Source organism: Rhinopithecus bieti, unplaced genomic scaffold, assembly GCF_001698545.2.
Source record: "Rhinopithecus bieti isolate Rb0 unplaced genomic scaffold, ASM169854v2 scaffold_70290, whole genome shotgun sequence".
NCBI classification, from domain to species: domain Eukaryota; kingdom Metazoa; phylum Chordata; class Mammalia; order Primates; family Cercopithecidae; genus Rhinopithecus; species Rhinopithecus bieti.
The window spans coordinates 144,263-160,006 of record NW_016826320.1 but is presented as its reverse complement, the minus strand read 5'-3'; the positions used below and the strand labels follow the sequence as shown (position 1 = coordinate 160,006).

The 15,744-nt window shown below is 43.7% G+C and overlaps 1 protein-coding gene across 1 annotated transcript in view; it reads left to right on the top strand.

Moving 5' to 3' along the window:
- Positions 1 to 15,744, top strand: part of SEMA5A (semaphorin 5A) — a gene marked incomplete at its 3' end in the record, with an annotated part of 517,268 nt that overhangs the window by 357,362 nt on the left and 144,162 nt on the right. Inside the window, exons 10-11 of the mRNA XM_017863400.1 lie at positions 3,738 to 3,873; positions 10,556 to 10,760. Of these exons, the coding sequence (XP_017718889.1) occupies positions 3,738 to 3,873; positions 10,556 to 10,760 (341 nt within the window). The remainder of the gene's footprint in view (positions 1 to 3,737; positions 3,874 to 10,555; positions 10,761 to 15,744) is intronic.

Sequence of the window (15,744 nt, the reverse complement as noted above, 5' to 3'; positions counted from 1 at the left end):
TCGTCTTGTGACTTAACACTTTAAGCAAAAGCCAAATATTTGTATCCAAAGTAAAGGATCCAAATCTAGTTGGGTTGGAAGTGCTGATAAATGAGGTAGGATGACCAAAAGTCCTGAATTGCCTGAGATTATCCTGGTTTTAGCACTGATGACAGCCCTGTAACTAAGGACACCTCTTATTCCTGGGTGAACCAGGACAGCTGGTCACCCTAGGATGTCCTCTCTGCTTCCTAAGTGTTTTAATTTACTTTTTCATCTCTTGGGCATCAGATGCCTGCCCACGAGTGGCCTTGCTAAAACGTCACTTTACCTGCAGCTTATTTCCTCATTAACCTTCTCTTCCTGGTCTCTCAACTGCTTAACTTGGGTGTTAATATTTGCTTAGTAACAGCTTTTACCCCCCATGAAGAGTCTTCTTTCTGACATGAGGTTAGAAAAGTAAGGCTAGTTTGGATGGCTTCACACATACCCTTTACTCCCCATGACCATATTTGTTTTCGTAAATCTGGTCTTCAACCCAGAGGTTATTTCTTCTCTTTGATAAGTTTCTTTTAAAAAATCAATCTACAGTTTCTGAAGTTGATTTTCTTTCCAAAACCTTGTTTAAAAACTAATGTAGGTCGCACAAGGTAAGTGTGCATTTGCTCAGTTGACATCAGTTTTATGCACAAGGAGAGTCTGGTTTACTTAGCTCCTCATTCCCCTGGCTCTGGGCAAAACAAAACAAAACAAAACACCAATTTCAGAAGTTATAAAAGTACCATGCCTGAAACATTCCAAGATGGTATATGGTCAATTTAGATAGTTGCAAAAATAAATTTCAGACTATTCTGGACTATTTGTTTAGTGTTGCAAATTCCCATCATGTCAGAAGTCACCCAATGTACAGAATCTGTATTTTTAGAGATAGAAGCATCACCTCTCCCCTTTCTCCTTGGAATACTAATTTGTGTTAGGTCTTGGGAATGCATTTCTAATATGCCCATTTCAAATGTCACAATATTTCCCACCTCCTTTTCGTGTCTCAGACAACGTTTGCTTCAAATGGAAAGAAAATGAGGATCAGAGATATTATGAATTAGAAAGCTGTTTAATACTGGGCTGAGCTTCAGGGCTTAGAATATTGCTTTGCCTCTGTACATTCATCAAGGTTTCTCAGCTCTAGAGTAACAGGGAAAAGATAACCGTTCTGACTCCTTCTGTCCCTAGCATGACTGTGTAGTTTTCTCAATCACTTGAGTATGGGTTGGACTGAAGGAAATGGTGTGCTGCTACAGTGGAGTCTCTAAAGATTTGGCTTTTTTCCTAGATATCTAAAAATGGTGCTCACCATTATAGTTGTTTATAGTGTAGAGATTGTAGTAAAGTATTACTATGTATAGATATGGATATACAGATAGTAAAGTTCCTGTGGGGGGTAGGTTTTTTTATTGCTCTTCTAAATTTTTACCTTGATTGCTGATAGAAGCCAGGTTGCAACAGGTGGCTACAGGTATGTCATCCAAGTGAGCTTGTTCATACTGATTCCAGCTTTAAGCCAACTCATTCTCAAGGTCATGATCTAGACCTGGCCTGCCCTCGCCTGCCCACAGGTCTGAAGACCCTGTAGAAGTGAGTGAATAATTACTTCCTGTAGACAATCCCATCCTAGGAAGAGGGGGCAGGGCAGAGGGAGGAGCACACTGGAGTCACACAGGCTCACCCTTTGCCCCCAGAGCACAGCAAGTGAAAGGATAGAGAGGCAGGCATGGGGTCTACTATAGCAATTGTGCTCACCAGGGGATGGCACAGGGGACAGGAGGAAGTGTTCCCACAACACTATTAAAGGATGCTGACACTGGCAACTACTGGGACATCCAGGGGAGTCTCTGGGTGACACCAGAGCCCAGGTCAGCCCATTCAGTCCTGGTGGTTGTAGTGAACAGAGAAACATATGCCAGCAGGAAGAAGATTAGGTTCTTCCTTTACCTGGAAGCCGCCTGGCACTCTGGGGCTCCATGCAAAGCAGGTACAAATCCTGCTTCATTTCTCTGAAGCCTATGACTTGGGCTAAGCAACCTCTCTGTGCTACTGTTTTCTGATCTGTAAGTCAGGGTCTTCCCAGGATCTATAGGTTCTGTGTGAGAAATTAGATGATCCCTATCAAGTGCTTAGCAGGGGGCTCAAGGAGATACTGTTATTATTCATAATATCCTCGCTTTGCCTACCTCTGCACCTGGCCCAAGGCACGTCTGGATGGGATGTCGTGTGTCTAGCCATTCTTACCCCAGCATACTTGTTTTCTTTTCCTTATTAAAGTGTACTCACGTGTTCAAAGGCCAGTGTCTTCCCTGTCCTTGTGTTTTAACTTCTCCCATTCTTTCTAGGGATAATGAAGAAAAAAAAAAAAAAATAGCAAACTGAACAAACCCATAGCTGGTGTTCACTCTTTTACTTTCCAGCACCGGGTCCTGTATGCATCATGCTGGGCCTTGTCCTTGGTGCTGGACTTCTAGAGAAAATGCAGAAGGCGCTCAATATCCTCAAGGCCCTACCTTTCCATAAGGATGTGTTTACTGTCTGCTCTGCTGAAGTAGAATCCTGATCCTGTCTACTTCACCCAGAGATATTGCAAAGGATTGGAAATCCTGACATTTGGAGCCAGCCTGGGGTTCAAGTCCAATTTCCTCATTTAGTAGCTGGCTGACACTGGGGAAGGGTCTTGTCCTCACTGTGCCTGGTTTTCCTTACCTGTGAATTTCCTTCACCTTATGAGGATTAAATGAATGGGAATTAGTAAAGTCCTTGGAATAGTGCCTAGCTCCTATTCAGTATTTATCAAATCAAACAAATAGAAGGTAGGTATTTCAGTTTTGGAGTTTGTTTGACCTTTCCTTTGATGCAGGAAAAAAAAAAATGGATGAGAAGTGCATGTGGTATTGTCTCAGAGCAAGAGAAAATATATGTAAGCTTTCTCCTTTTATCTCCACTTCCCCTTCAAGAACCCAGACTGAGTTCAAAATGTGAATTTACTTAACCAAATAATGTTGCTGTTTCCATACTTAGTCAGAGGGCACTGACCTTCTGAGGGCTCCCATTTATGACTTACTTTCAGAGCCTGAATTCTAAATTACAACTTCAGGATTTCATATGTCAGTGCTATGTCAGATTTTTCTCTTTGACCCTTTGAATTTAAAATCTATTTTAAATTAAAAGAAAATATGAAGAGTCAGACAGTCACTTTTCATAAAATACTTTGAGTTGATTTTTTTTTTTAAAGGATGACAAGACAAATATCTAGGTTAAAATACACACACACAGACACACACACACACAACAGCTTGCCCTGCTGCTGGGCAAAGTGACCAGCTAGGTCAGGAAGGGAACTGCTTGAGGCTGATGAAAGATGCCATCTGCTGGAGAAGAAAGTCTTTTTCTTCCAGAATTTGAAAGGTGAAGCAGGTAGCTCTTCAGAATCCCTCTGGCCTCTGTTGCAGCTGAGTGAATTAATCCTGGCTGACAGAATTACGAGTGTGGTAAATGCTAACTAGCCTGGCTTCTAGACCAAGATGTTTGTTCCTCCACAGGGGAGTCCCATTCACACTCTGACTTCATCCTTTTGGGATGTTTAAGAGACTGTGGCCTTGAGACCTCTGGAAGCTGTTCCGGGTCACAGCTGCTGCCTACTCCAGAGGGGAGGTCAGCAGGTGCTGCTGAGCTCTCTGATTGCCTTCTCCTCTCTCTCCCTCGGCTCCCAGGAACAGCATCGCGGCCTCAGCTGTGTGCATCTTCAACCTGAGCGCCATCGCACAGGCCTTCGCCGGGCCCTTCAAGTACCAAGAGAACTCGCGCTCGGCCTGGCTACCTTATCCGAACCCAAACCCCAACTTCCAGGTAATTTTCAGGGGGCAAAGGGGCACTGTCGACATCCGCCATGAAGAATGCAGAAGCCTTGTGTAGACAGGCAAAGGTAATTTAAACCGCGGTGCATGCACCATGCAGCTGTCTCCCTGGCCCCTCACGGACAGCCCCACACTCTGCTGGCTAATGTCAATAGACCGAGGCCTTTTGTGAACTGTGGCGCCTGGACCCAAAAAGGGCCTTTTGTCAGCTGTGATGCCTGAGACTGGGCGGAAAAAGGCCAGCATTCTGCAGCAGGTTAGGAATCCAGGCTTCAATTAGTACTAATGATGCTGGGCAATGTGTCCTCAGAATCTCTGATCCCTAATGAATGACATTCTAATGAATGGGGTTCAGGGCACAGAGCAGTGGAGACACACAAACAGGATTAGAGCACTAATTGGCAAATGTGGCGGGATTCCCTGTTGGGAAGGACAGAATGTGATGCAGGCAGCTGAGGAAAGAAAAGGAGGTGGAGGCCCTTCATCTGTTATCACAAAACTGTAGGAGGTTCAAGCTTCCAAGGCTTTGTGAGTCATCCATCTCCTGGTGTTCAGAAGAAGCTGGGACCTAAAGAGATAAAGCAATTTACTCATGTTTGGTGAGCTGGCAGGTGTATTAGTCAGCTTGGACTGCTGTAACAAAACACCACTGACTGGGTAGCTTAAAAAAGACACATGTATTTTCTTACAGTTTTAGAAAGGAGACCTTCAAGACAAAAGCACGAACCAGGTCATTTTCAGGTGTGGGCTCTATCTTCCTGGCTTACAGGTGGACATCTTGCTGTGTTCTCATATGGTGGAGAGAGAGACACCTTTGGGGTATCTCTTCCTGTTTTGCAAGGGCACCAGCTCCACTGGGCCAGGGCCCCACCCTTATAACCTCGCTTACCCTCATTTACTACCATTAAGACCCCATCTGCATATACAGCCACACTGGAGAGTAGGAATTTGGGTGGTTTATAGACATTGGGTCCATAGCAGCAGGCTTCCCTGGACGGCCTTCTGACAGCTTTCTTAAGATCATCATCATCATTATCATGGCTGTCATTTTTAGCACCAGCAAGTCCCAGACCCTGTTCTAGATGCTTCAGACAGATCAGCTTACACACTGGCGGCAGTGCTGTGGTGGGTAATGCCTTCTCCATGTGCAGAGTAGGACACTGGGCCTGGGGCAGATCACCTGGCCAGGGCCGCACAGCTGATTAGTAGCCAAGGGAGGATCCCAACCTCATCCTCAGATGCAAAATCTTAGCCTATTCCAACTAAATGACCATTAGTTACTATTACTAATCAGTGGTAGAAGTGGGTCCTGTATCTGGAATTCCCACAACTGGGAGTATGGAAAGGTTCCATGATTTTACACTTTACTTTGATTTTTGCAAGGACCATTCAATTATGGTGGTTTTGAAGGAGTTTTGTGTGTGTTGTTGTCTTTGCGTTTTTGAAGGAGCATGGGATGAAAAATGGGATGGCTGGCTTACATGTCATCTTGCCGTGTGCCGCTTTCCTTGAGCAAATTCTGTGCATTTTTATCACACATCTATCTATTATGCATCTTTATTGCATATTTCCATCAAAAAAAGGGGAGAGGGATAAAAATGCATGCATATAGTTTAGGAGTAAATTTTGATAACACTGATTAATGTGCATTGTTTGCTGTATAAAATATTTGATAAATACAACTCTTAGGGGCTGGACACAGAGGCTCACGCCTGTAATCACAGTGCTTTGTGAGGCCCAGGCAGGAGGATCTCCTGAGGCCAGGATTTCGAGCCACGCCTAGGTAACAGAGTGAGACCCTATCTCTACAAAAATAATAATAAAAAAAATTAACCAGGCCTAGGGGCACACACCTATAGTCCTAGCTATCTGGGAATCTGAGGTGGAGGATTGCTTGAGCCCAGGAGTTCAATCAGTGAGCTATAATCCATCCATTGCACTCCAGTCTGGGTGACAGAGCAAGACCCTGTCTCTAAAAATACAAAAACGAATCATTTATTTGGTGCTTTCTACGTATCACATGTTGTGTAAATGCATATTTTGTCTCATTTTCTCCTCTTATGTACAGGAAATACTCCTTTTAAGAAAGTCCTTTGTATAATAGAATCCTGAAGGTTAAATAATTAATAATGCTTACTGTATTTATAATGTATTTTCAATACACTGATGTTTGTATTGCAAAAGTCTTTATTGTGAACAGCCTGGCTTAGTAAACTTCATAGAGCCTTACCACCTCCAGGCAGTGGATAACTTGTAGCCCGTTCATCTGGATGCATTTCCAGCACAGAGCAAATCTCATTTCCTAAGGCCAGGAGTGCCTGGTTTTATAATGCCAGTGTCACACTGAAGGGCTTACTCTCATTAAGGGATGGAAGCCAGTCCATGTAGCATAATGAATGAGGCATGCAGAAATTGGCATGTGTTGGAAGCTTGCATTGCTGAGCTGCTCTTCTCTGAGTATTATTTAAGACTCCAGTGGAGCTCAAGTTACAGATGATGGTGGTTCTTTGTATAACTCCTAATACAAGTATGTAGCAAGTGGTTTCTTTATGTTTACTCTATTTGATAACCACACTGGCAAAGTATCCTCACTGACATTCATGAAACCATCCAGACTGGCACAAAGTGAGAATTCAATTTGAACTAAGGATCCCTCCCCAGACATGTATAAGAGGCCTTATGTTTGCAATAACCAACAATGAAAAGTGGTTAGATTTTTAAAATTCTTGTTTTTCCTACTGACATTTAGAAGTCTGTGCAGTACTTACATACTAGAAGTAGCTGATTAATCAGAGAAGCAGAACTAGATTTGGATTCAGGAAGAAGAATGGGTTAGGAGAGATGGTGCATGATATTTCAACATTTAATATAGAAATCTCGAAACAGTAACAAAACAACAAAAAGTATCATTTTTCTCAGACAAAATGTATAAACCACTCCAGGTGGTGCTTCAGAGCCCCGCCCTCTTAGAGGCTGCAGTCCTCAAAGTCATCCAGACCCTGACCCTCAGTAAGACACGTGACAATCACTGATGTAAAACGTCACCCAGGTCCAGTGGCACAGCTGAGCTGTGACAGACTCCAGAATTTCCTGTGCAACTTTGATTAGTGTCACTCAGAAAGGATGGAGTTGAAATGGACAAATAGACCCTCAAATGTAGTTAAGTGGATGAGGAGGCAGTTGTTGGAGGAGCAAGTGGAGGGATCTGACCCTGTCCATTAGGACCCTTCTATGCGCAAAGCAGGTTTTTGTTTTGTTTTGTTTTTGAGACAGAGTCTTGCTCTGTTGCCCAGGCTGGAGTGCAGTGGTGCGATCTCAACTCACTGCAACCTCCACCTCCTGGGTTCAAGCAGTTCTCTGCCTCAGCCTCCCAAGTAGCTGGGATTACAGGTGCCCACCACCACACCCCGCAAATTTTTGTATTTTTAGTACAGACAGGGTTTCACCATCTTGACCAGGCTGGTGTTGAATTCCTGACCTTGTGATCCACTTGTCTCGGCCTCTCAAAGTGCCGGGATTACAGATGTGAGCCGCCACCCCCTGGCCCACCCAGCATGTTTGCATCAAGATGCAAGGGAGTGAGTGCACGAAGGGGCTGATTAAACTGGGCACTCCTGCAGGAGGTTAGGTGATTGTGGGCTTGACTACCATGTGCTAGTGTGCTAGAACAAGAATGGATTTGTTGTCCTAGAAAGAAGTAAATAAACAGAAGTGCAAATATTTATTATCATTTTAAAAAATAGAATTACTGACGAATTACTTGAAGAGAGGTTGGCATGAAAACTGGTTGTGGATTGTAGGGCACATGAGAGCTTGGCTGTGCTTTTACTATTTTTATTGTTTTCTTCTTGCATGGTGAACCCAGGACGTCACACCGTGCCCCACACAGACACAATGCGAGTTCAGCATAAAAGGCAAGGCTTGAAAATTTTCAGGTATTAGAGAGCTCGGTGGGTTGCTTACAATCCAATACATAGGTTCTATAACTCTGAATACTCTTCCAACTATTTGAAATAGAAGCACTGGGTGGAGTATTCATTATAGCCAGCAAAAAGAAACCAAGAAGCAGCAGAGTATACCTCAAAACCAATTATTGGCAATTCTGGCAGTCACAAATAAGATTGATACAGGCGACATATACATAAAGATGACAAGGCATGGTGAGTGATCCTGCCTCACCCCTGCCACTGAGAACTCCCTGTTAGGTCTCCAATTTCTCTGAGTTCCTTAAAAACAGCAAGAGATTCTCATTTTTATATTATGCCTCCTGGTTTTCATGCTACCAATTTTTTTTTTTTTAAACACTGTACTTACAAAACATGACCTGTGTGCGAACTTCACCCAGAAGGTAGGCAGCTCATTGCCACTATACTTTAGATATCACCACTGATTTCAGGAATGTAAACCATCACACATAACGTCATGCTCAGAACTGGCACTCACCTGTGTAGACATTAGATCAAGCCTAGTAAAGCTCTTTTTCATTTTGCAAAACATGTGTTGACAGTAAGGACATGTCCCTGACCTCCAAATGTTACTGTTCAATACTGTAATTATATAAGACTTCCTAGCACATCCCCTCACCCCCCAATTACAACTGCTCGCGTATTCACTCAGTGTTTCCTTCCCTTCTTTGTTTATACACTCATTTCCCTCTGGTCACTGAAACTCAACAGACCATAGAATTGCTGTCCTGCTCCAAGACCAATGCATTTACCATTCACCATTCACCATGAGTTTGAATGGCTTCTCTTTAGTGCCAGGCACATTGTCTTGTTCTTTGGCATTTATAAGGACTTTCAGTTAATTTACAAATGCTTTCCATGGATCATCTCAGCTGGTCTCACAGTAGCCCTGAGAAATGAGCAGAGTAATTATTTTCCTAGCCACTGGACAGACAGGTAAAGAGACAGACACTGAGAGGCGAGACCTCACCTCAGACCATGTGGCAGGAGAGTTACCACTCACCTGATTCCGTGTGGCTTGAGAGTTATGAAGCCAGAGTAGCACTCGGGTCACAGCAGGGCGGAGCCCCTCACCTAAACTCACACAGTCTTTGCCTGTGGAACACGGGGTGTCCCTGCAAGGGTGTGATACTAAATTAAGCCTTGGACTGGATGCATGAAATCCATTTAACTCTCAGATTCTCTTTGTCAACAACCATCCTATCATTTTATGGCATATGGAGCATTTCATCAAATGCTGTAAAAATATTGTCAGGCTGGGTGTGGTGGCTCAAGCCTGTAATCCCAGCACTTTGGGAGGCCGAGGTGGGCGGATCACGAGGTCAGGAGATCGAGACCATCCTGGCTAACACGGTGAAACCCCGTCTCTACTAAAATACAAAAAACTAGCCGGGCGGGGTGGCGGGCACCTGTAGTCCCAGCTACTCGGGAGGCTGAGGCAGGAGAACAGCGTGAACCCGGGAGGCGGAGCTTGCAGTGAGCTGAGATCCGGCCACTGTACTCCAGCCTGGGCGACAGAGCGAGACTCCATCTCAAAAAAAAGGAAAAAGTCTACTTTTAAAAAAGCAATTTCCATCTTACACATTTGTACCTCTTACCTGTTATAAAACCTCGTATTAGACATGACATGTTATGAACAGTAGTTTCAGGTGGCATGGGCCTGGAAATTCTTTTCCATCAAACTTACTTATGTGAAGTTCTACTGGGATCAGTCACCATTTGTACCAGGAATTAAAGTTTATGAAAGACATGAGAAAGGTTGGTAGCAGTTTTCTGATTCTGAACTTGGCTCTAATAAAGCCGTGCTTTCCTTTCTATCCCTCTTTTTACCTCATCCTTGCCAGAAACAGTCTTATGTAACACCTGCCAGCCTCCCCACTACACAGCTCTGAATTTATTTCCCAGCATTGTACAGGGCTGATTTTCCCCTTGTATATCCCCAGATTCATCTCCATGATGCTTGTTCTATCTGAAATATCTTTCCTTCCTTCTTCCTTCTTTATTCCTTTCTACTCTCTTCTCCCCACTCCTCTCCTTTCCTTCCTCATTTCCCTTCCCTCCTCATTTCCCATTCTTCTTATAAATTTGCCATGTTCTTTTCCATATTCCTGGACTCTAAACTTTTAAAAATAATTTCTTCTAATTTGAAATACAAGCTCAAAGCAATAAGGTGAGCACAGTATTTTTGTAGCCCATGTGAATGCTGTTCTGCTTTACAGATTAGAATGACCTAATGCTATCACCTTGAAATCTGTGTCTTGCTTACAGACCCCCTGCGACAGTAGAAAAACTAATACATCTATATGAGAGTCTTGATTGTTGCATTTTCAATTTGCTGCCTGATTTATTAGACAGATATAATAGTATGTGTTTAGCCACGCAGCTTTCAAGTGACTCGACAGAAAAGGAGGAGTTTCTATGCATCTACTGTTTAAAGTTAGCAATCACTCCCACTTTAATTTTTTTTTTAACTTCTGATCAGTTCATTTATGAGGATATTGGGAGACTCCCAAGATATGAGTTCAAATCTAACATGAAAAGGATGCTAAGGATAGGGGCTGCAGGAAGAATGGAGAAGCAGACGTGTTTGCATACTTCAATCATGGATTGTGGCTTGATTTCCAAGTGACTCTCCAGCTAGGATGGCCACAGCCAGCTGTGGGTGTCCAGGCTGCTGGCTCTAGTAACCCGGCCTGTCTTCCCTTGCAGTGTGGCACCGTGGACCAGGGCCTGTACGTGAACCTGACCGAGAGAAATCTGCAGGATGCTCAGAAGTTCATTCTGATGCATGAGGTGGTGCAGCCGGTGACCACAGTGCCCTCCTTCATGGAGGACAATAGCCGCTTTTCCCACGTGGCCGTCGACGTGGTGCAGGGCAGAGAAGCGCTCGTCCACATCATCTATTTGGCCACAGGTAGGAGCTCTGCCCTCCTCTGAGGGGTTTTCTACCATCTTCTGATTTTGTGTTTTAGATTTAGATTCTAAACATGCAATTTCAATTTCAAGCTTTACGTCTGCTATCTCTTTCTGCAACCAGCAAAACCCGTGATGCTCACTTATCTTCCTCAGCCTCTGTGCCTCTCTTTGAAAATCTCAATTTATTTTCACTACATTGGTCATAACTTTAATTGGAAAGACAATGGCTTGTTTCTTTGCTATTATTCCTCACATATTCATAAAATAAGTCTTTTCTTGGCAAGACCATTTGAATTTGGATAATTTAAAACAAAGGTATGCTTTGTTGGAAGACATTGCTGGGTGAAATATTATCTTGGGATTGTCATGGTGATTTCTCATTTGTTCAAAAACAGTGCCTTCAGCAAAATATTTGCGTGGATGGTGGTGCATGGCGCTGTTCAAAGAATATGTTTTGGGGCATAAATAATGGAACATTTACAGCAAATATAGGCAGCGATACTTTCAAATTACAAATAACAATTAGATCTCTTCAGTTTCCAAAGAAACTAGAGTGTAGAAAGCATGTTCCATGTCAGTTTATTACACAGACAGCTCTGAGGGACCTGGCTCAGCTCTGTGGACTTGTCCCTCTCTTTCCTGCCTTCAGATCCCCAGACAGAGCCATCTCACGGTGGAGTCTGCCCTCCCCATTCTTTGTCCAGTGTTCTGTATAATTGTCCTTTCTCATGGAGCACAATTACTGTTTTGGTTGCTGACAATAATATATATTTTTGTTGAAAGAACTTCTCAATTCCAAATTACATATTTACCACATATTTACCAGTTAGTTGTTTTTTTGTTTTTTTGTTTGTTTTTTTCCGTGAAGTTGCTACTATGTACTGAAACTTTACTATTTATGGAGTTCATCTGAAGCACTGGGAAGTAAACTGGTGAACACACAGGCATCACCTGCCCTGCTGGACCTTACGTTCTAGTGGGGACAGCAGATACTAAACAGACCAGTCAGTAAGACTCCAGGGAGGTGATGGCGAGCAGACACAGCAGACACGCAGAGAGGGCTGTGGCCCCGGGTGCCCAGCAAGCTCCTGCATTTGCTAGTCAGCATTGATCTCTGCTAGGAAGTGATGATGAAGCTGAGCAGGGACTGAGCAGGTGGGGCCAGCCCTGCACCCATAAGGGAAACAATCAATGAGCCAGATGTGGGACTGGCCGGTGGCAGGCAATGCCACTGAGTGGTCAGGTAAGGTAAGGACAGATGTGACCACTGGGTGGGCAGATGGAAGCCACAGCTACCTCTCAGGGCCAGTTTGTGGGAAGAGGAGGAAGTGGAGAGGAGGAGGAGCACTGGCTGAAGTCAGATGGAACCAGCTGCTTAGGGCGTCTCTTTTAGAAACTTTTCAGGGAAGGGAAGTGGAGGATTGATGAGTTATCTGGAGGGGATGGGAGGAAAAGGAAAGGATTTCGTTGATTTTCGTTTGTTTTAAGAGAAAAGAAGGAATTACCATTGCACTGTCTTCTTGTTTATGAGACGGCAGGCAGGATTGTTTCTGGAATGAAATATTTATAGAAATCTCAAAAAATAGATCTGGGCACAGTGGCTCATACCTGTAATCCCAGCACTTTGGGAGGCCAAAGCAGAAGGATCATTTTAGGCTAGAAGTTTGAGACCCACATGGGCAACAGAGTGGCACTGCACATCTACAAACATTTTTAAAATTAGGCAGGTATGGTGGTGCACCCAGCTACTCTGGAGGCTGATTTGGGAGGATTGCTTGAGCCTAGGAATTTGAGGCTGCAATGAGCTAGGATTGCACTATTGTACTCCAGCCTGGGCAGCAGAGTAAGATGCTGTCTCTAAAAGGGTGGGAAAAGATGAAGGCTCAAGACCTTCAACAAAGAGGCAGCCTGAGCTGAGCTTCCTTCTCTGCATCCCTGTCCTGTCACTTCAGTCTACAGAAAAGCAGATGGAATAGCAGGCATCCCAGCAGGAGCAAAAGGGCATGTGCCACAAAGTTACTTCGCTTGGAAAAAAAGGAAGAGCAATGTAAATCAACTACCCAGAGTTGAAATGATGAAAGAGACAAAATGAGATGAAAAGGAGGTTCACAGAGATGAGGGAATAAATAGAAGCTCAAAATGATGCTCTATTCTACAAGAGTAATAATTAAACTAGAAACTTCATGGAAACAAAAACACACCTAAAGCTTAGACAGAGAGTAAATGTTTTCAGTGATTAAGGTGGAACATGTAGAAATAAAAGATAAGGTTTTAAATATGAAGGACCCACAAGACCGTAGAACACACAGAGTGATTGGTGTCTTTGAACCAAAGAACCCTGTCTGTGGAGCTAAAAACTTGTGCCCAAAGACACTATTGAAGAAAATTACCCTGAAATAAAGGAAGAATTGAGTCTGCAAATTTCAAAACACACTGTATTTGCGCAATATTAATTCAGAATAAATGAACACTAGCCATGTAAGTTTTTGAATTTCAAGAATACAGAAACATTTAGGTATTGAGGAGGAAAAAAAAGTAACCAAAAATGAAAAAAAGTCACATGCTCTCAGGATAGTCTGCAGCTGTATAAATCTGTGAAACATGGTTATACAAAATTCTGAGAAAAAGAAAATGTGAATTGAGCATATTATACTCACCCAAGAATAAAAAAAAGGCAGACACTCTCAACAATGAAAATCTCAAGGAATAGAAAACCAAAAATCTCTTTTACAAACACAAAATAAGACTAATTAGGGGCTACATTCAGCCAAATGATGTGAGAAGGTTTGAGAAAGAAAGGAAAACCAAATAGGGAAATCCTCAATACCAGATTTCAAGTAAAACAATACATGCACACGTTAGAGGAAAATAAATGTGACTCAAGAATGTGATTCTAGGGTAATCTTTCCATCAAAAGTAAAGGTACATGGAAAATTTAGGGATAATGTATCTGTGATTCCTACTTCAAAAACAGAAAACCTTGGCTGCTAGCCGAAGAAGCAAATCAGAACAAAAACCTCAGGAAAGACATTGTGGAGAGAGGGTGAGGGAGGTGTTGGGGACTCGTTTTACTACCTGAGGAAGAAGCAATAGGGTGTCACCTGAACTAAGACTCGGGGCGCAGCGGAGCATAAGGAGCTCAGACAACAGAAGGACTGCTGATTGGTCAGGTCATGAGTTCAACAGCAAGTTCTTTCAGCCTTGCTTGACCCTGAACCCTCAGCCATATGCTGTGCTTCAGCTACCACCGTGGCTGACAGATTCCTGCGCAGGACCAGGAGGTTCTTCCAGGTGATGCTGAGGAGCTGGTGGTCAGGCGTCTGTAGCGCTCTTCCTACACCTGGGCTTGGATGAGATCCCACTCTTCTGGGAGTAGGATATGGCTTCTCCAGCAGGTGCTGGAGGAGCTGGTAGCTGCAGCCCAGAAGGGCAGGAGGATGAACTCTCCGTGAAGCAAGCCTCACCCAGAGGGATGTGGGATATGAGCAAAATGCAACTGGTGAATTCCCCTTCCATTTTCACCTCCAGGTGACTGTCCAAGGGCAGGCTCCTCATGTAGCCAAGCAGATGTCCCTTTCTGTTTCATCATAAAGGAAGAGCACCTTGGTAACAAATCATGTAGCATCACTCCCTGCTCTTTCCTGCTCCATATTCCTTTCCCTCACCACACAGCCCTGGGATTGCACCGCCAATAATGCATTAGCACCGAATCCTTGAATCCTTCGCTCTGTTTTCTAGGCAACCACAGTAAGGGATCCAACAATGCCTGGAGTTCATTCAACCCTGTAGAGTTTCAGGGCTACAGATGCAGGCAGGGATAGCTAATATATGTCTTCTAGCTATGTTTAAAATTTCAGATTTTAATCTAAGCAGAATTATAATTACTGAAAGTTCTGTAAAGTAAAGAAGTTACATGATATGAGGCATGTTTTCAAAGATTACTATCTATAAATCCTGGAGAATGAATCAGAGGGTAACAAAAAGGGTAGAAGGAGGGTAAAATTTGGGGTAAAATTTCTTTCTATACTAACAGTACTGTATTGCTACAGGATCTGCCACTGTATAAAATAAGCAGGCATTCTAGACGTCATTGCATTGTAATTGAGTGAGGGAGAATAGGCCGGGGTCAAGGCTATTGCAGTCACCAAGGTGGCCTAGGAGGAGGTGAGCATGGCAGGCTCAGCCTGAAGATAGGCAGGTGTCACCCTCAAGGAAGCAAACATTACTTCTTAGGGGGACAAAAAATCTTATTTTTGTTCAAATAGACATGCACTATACAAGCAAATATACAGTACAGAATATCTGTAGTAAAATTTCATGGGTGAGGGGACAATCAGGAAAAACATGTGAGAAGTCTTCTTGTAGGAGTGATAATGGAACACCTATCAGTTTGAGAAATGCTGCTGTTGGTTAATTTCTTGAAGAGAAACTGACAGACACAGCAGGTGTTTTGGAGGAGTGGGAGAATGGGTGCAATTAAGAATGACTCCTGGCCGCGCGGTGGCTCACGCCTGTAATCCCAGCACTTTGGGAGGCCGAGGCGGACGGATCACGAGGTCAGGAGATCGAGCCATCCTGGCTAATACGGTGAAACTCCGTCTCTACTACAAAATACAAAAAATTAGCCTGGCATGGTGGTGGGCGCCTGTAGTCCCAGCTACTCGGGAGGCTGAGGCAGGAGAATGGCGTGAACCCAGGAGGCGGAGCTTGCAGTGAGCGGAGCTCCAGCCACTGCACTCCAGCCTGGGCGACAGAGCGAGACTCTGTCTCAAAAAAATAAATAAAATAAATAAAAGAAAAAAAGAAAAGAATGACTCCTGATGTTTTTGGTTTGGACAGTTGATACTCCTGGTGTTCTTTCCTGAAAAGAAGACACTGGAGTTTTTGTGCCAAAATTCACTGGAGAGGGTTCAGCAATGGACAAGATAGACAGACACCCTGATCTCAGGAAGCGTATATTTTGGAGGGGGGCAGAAGCAATA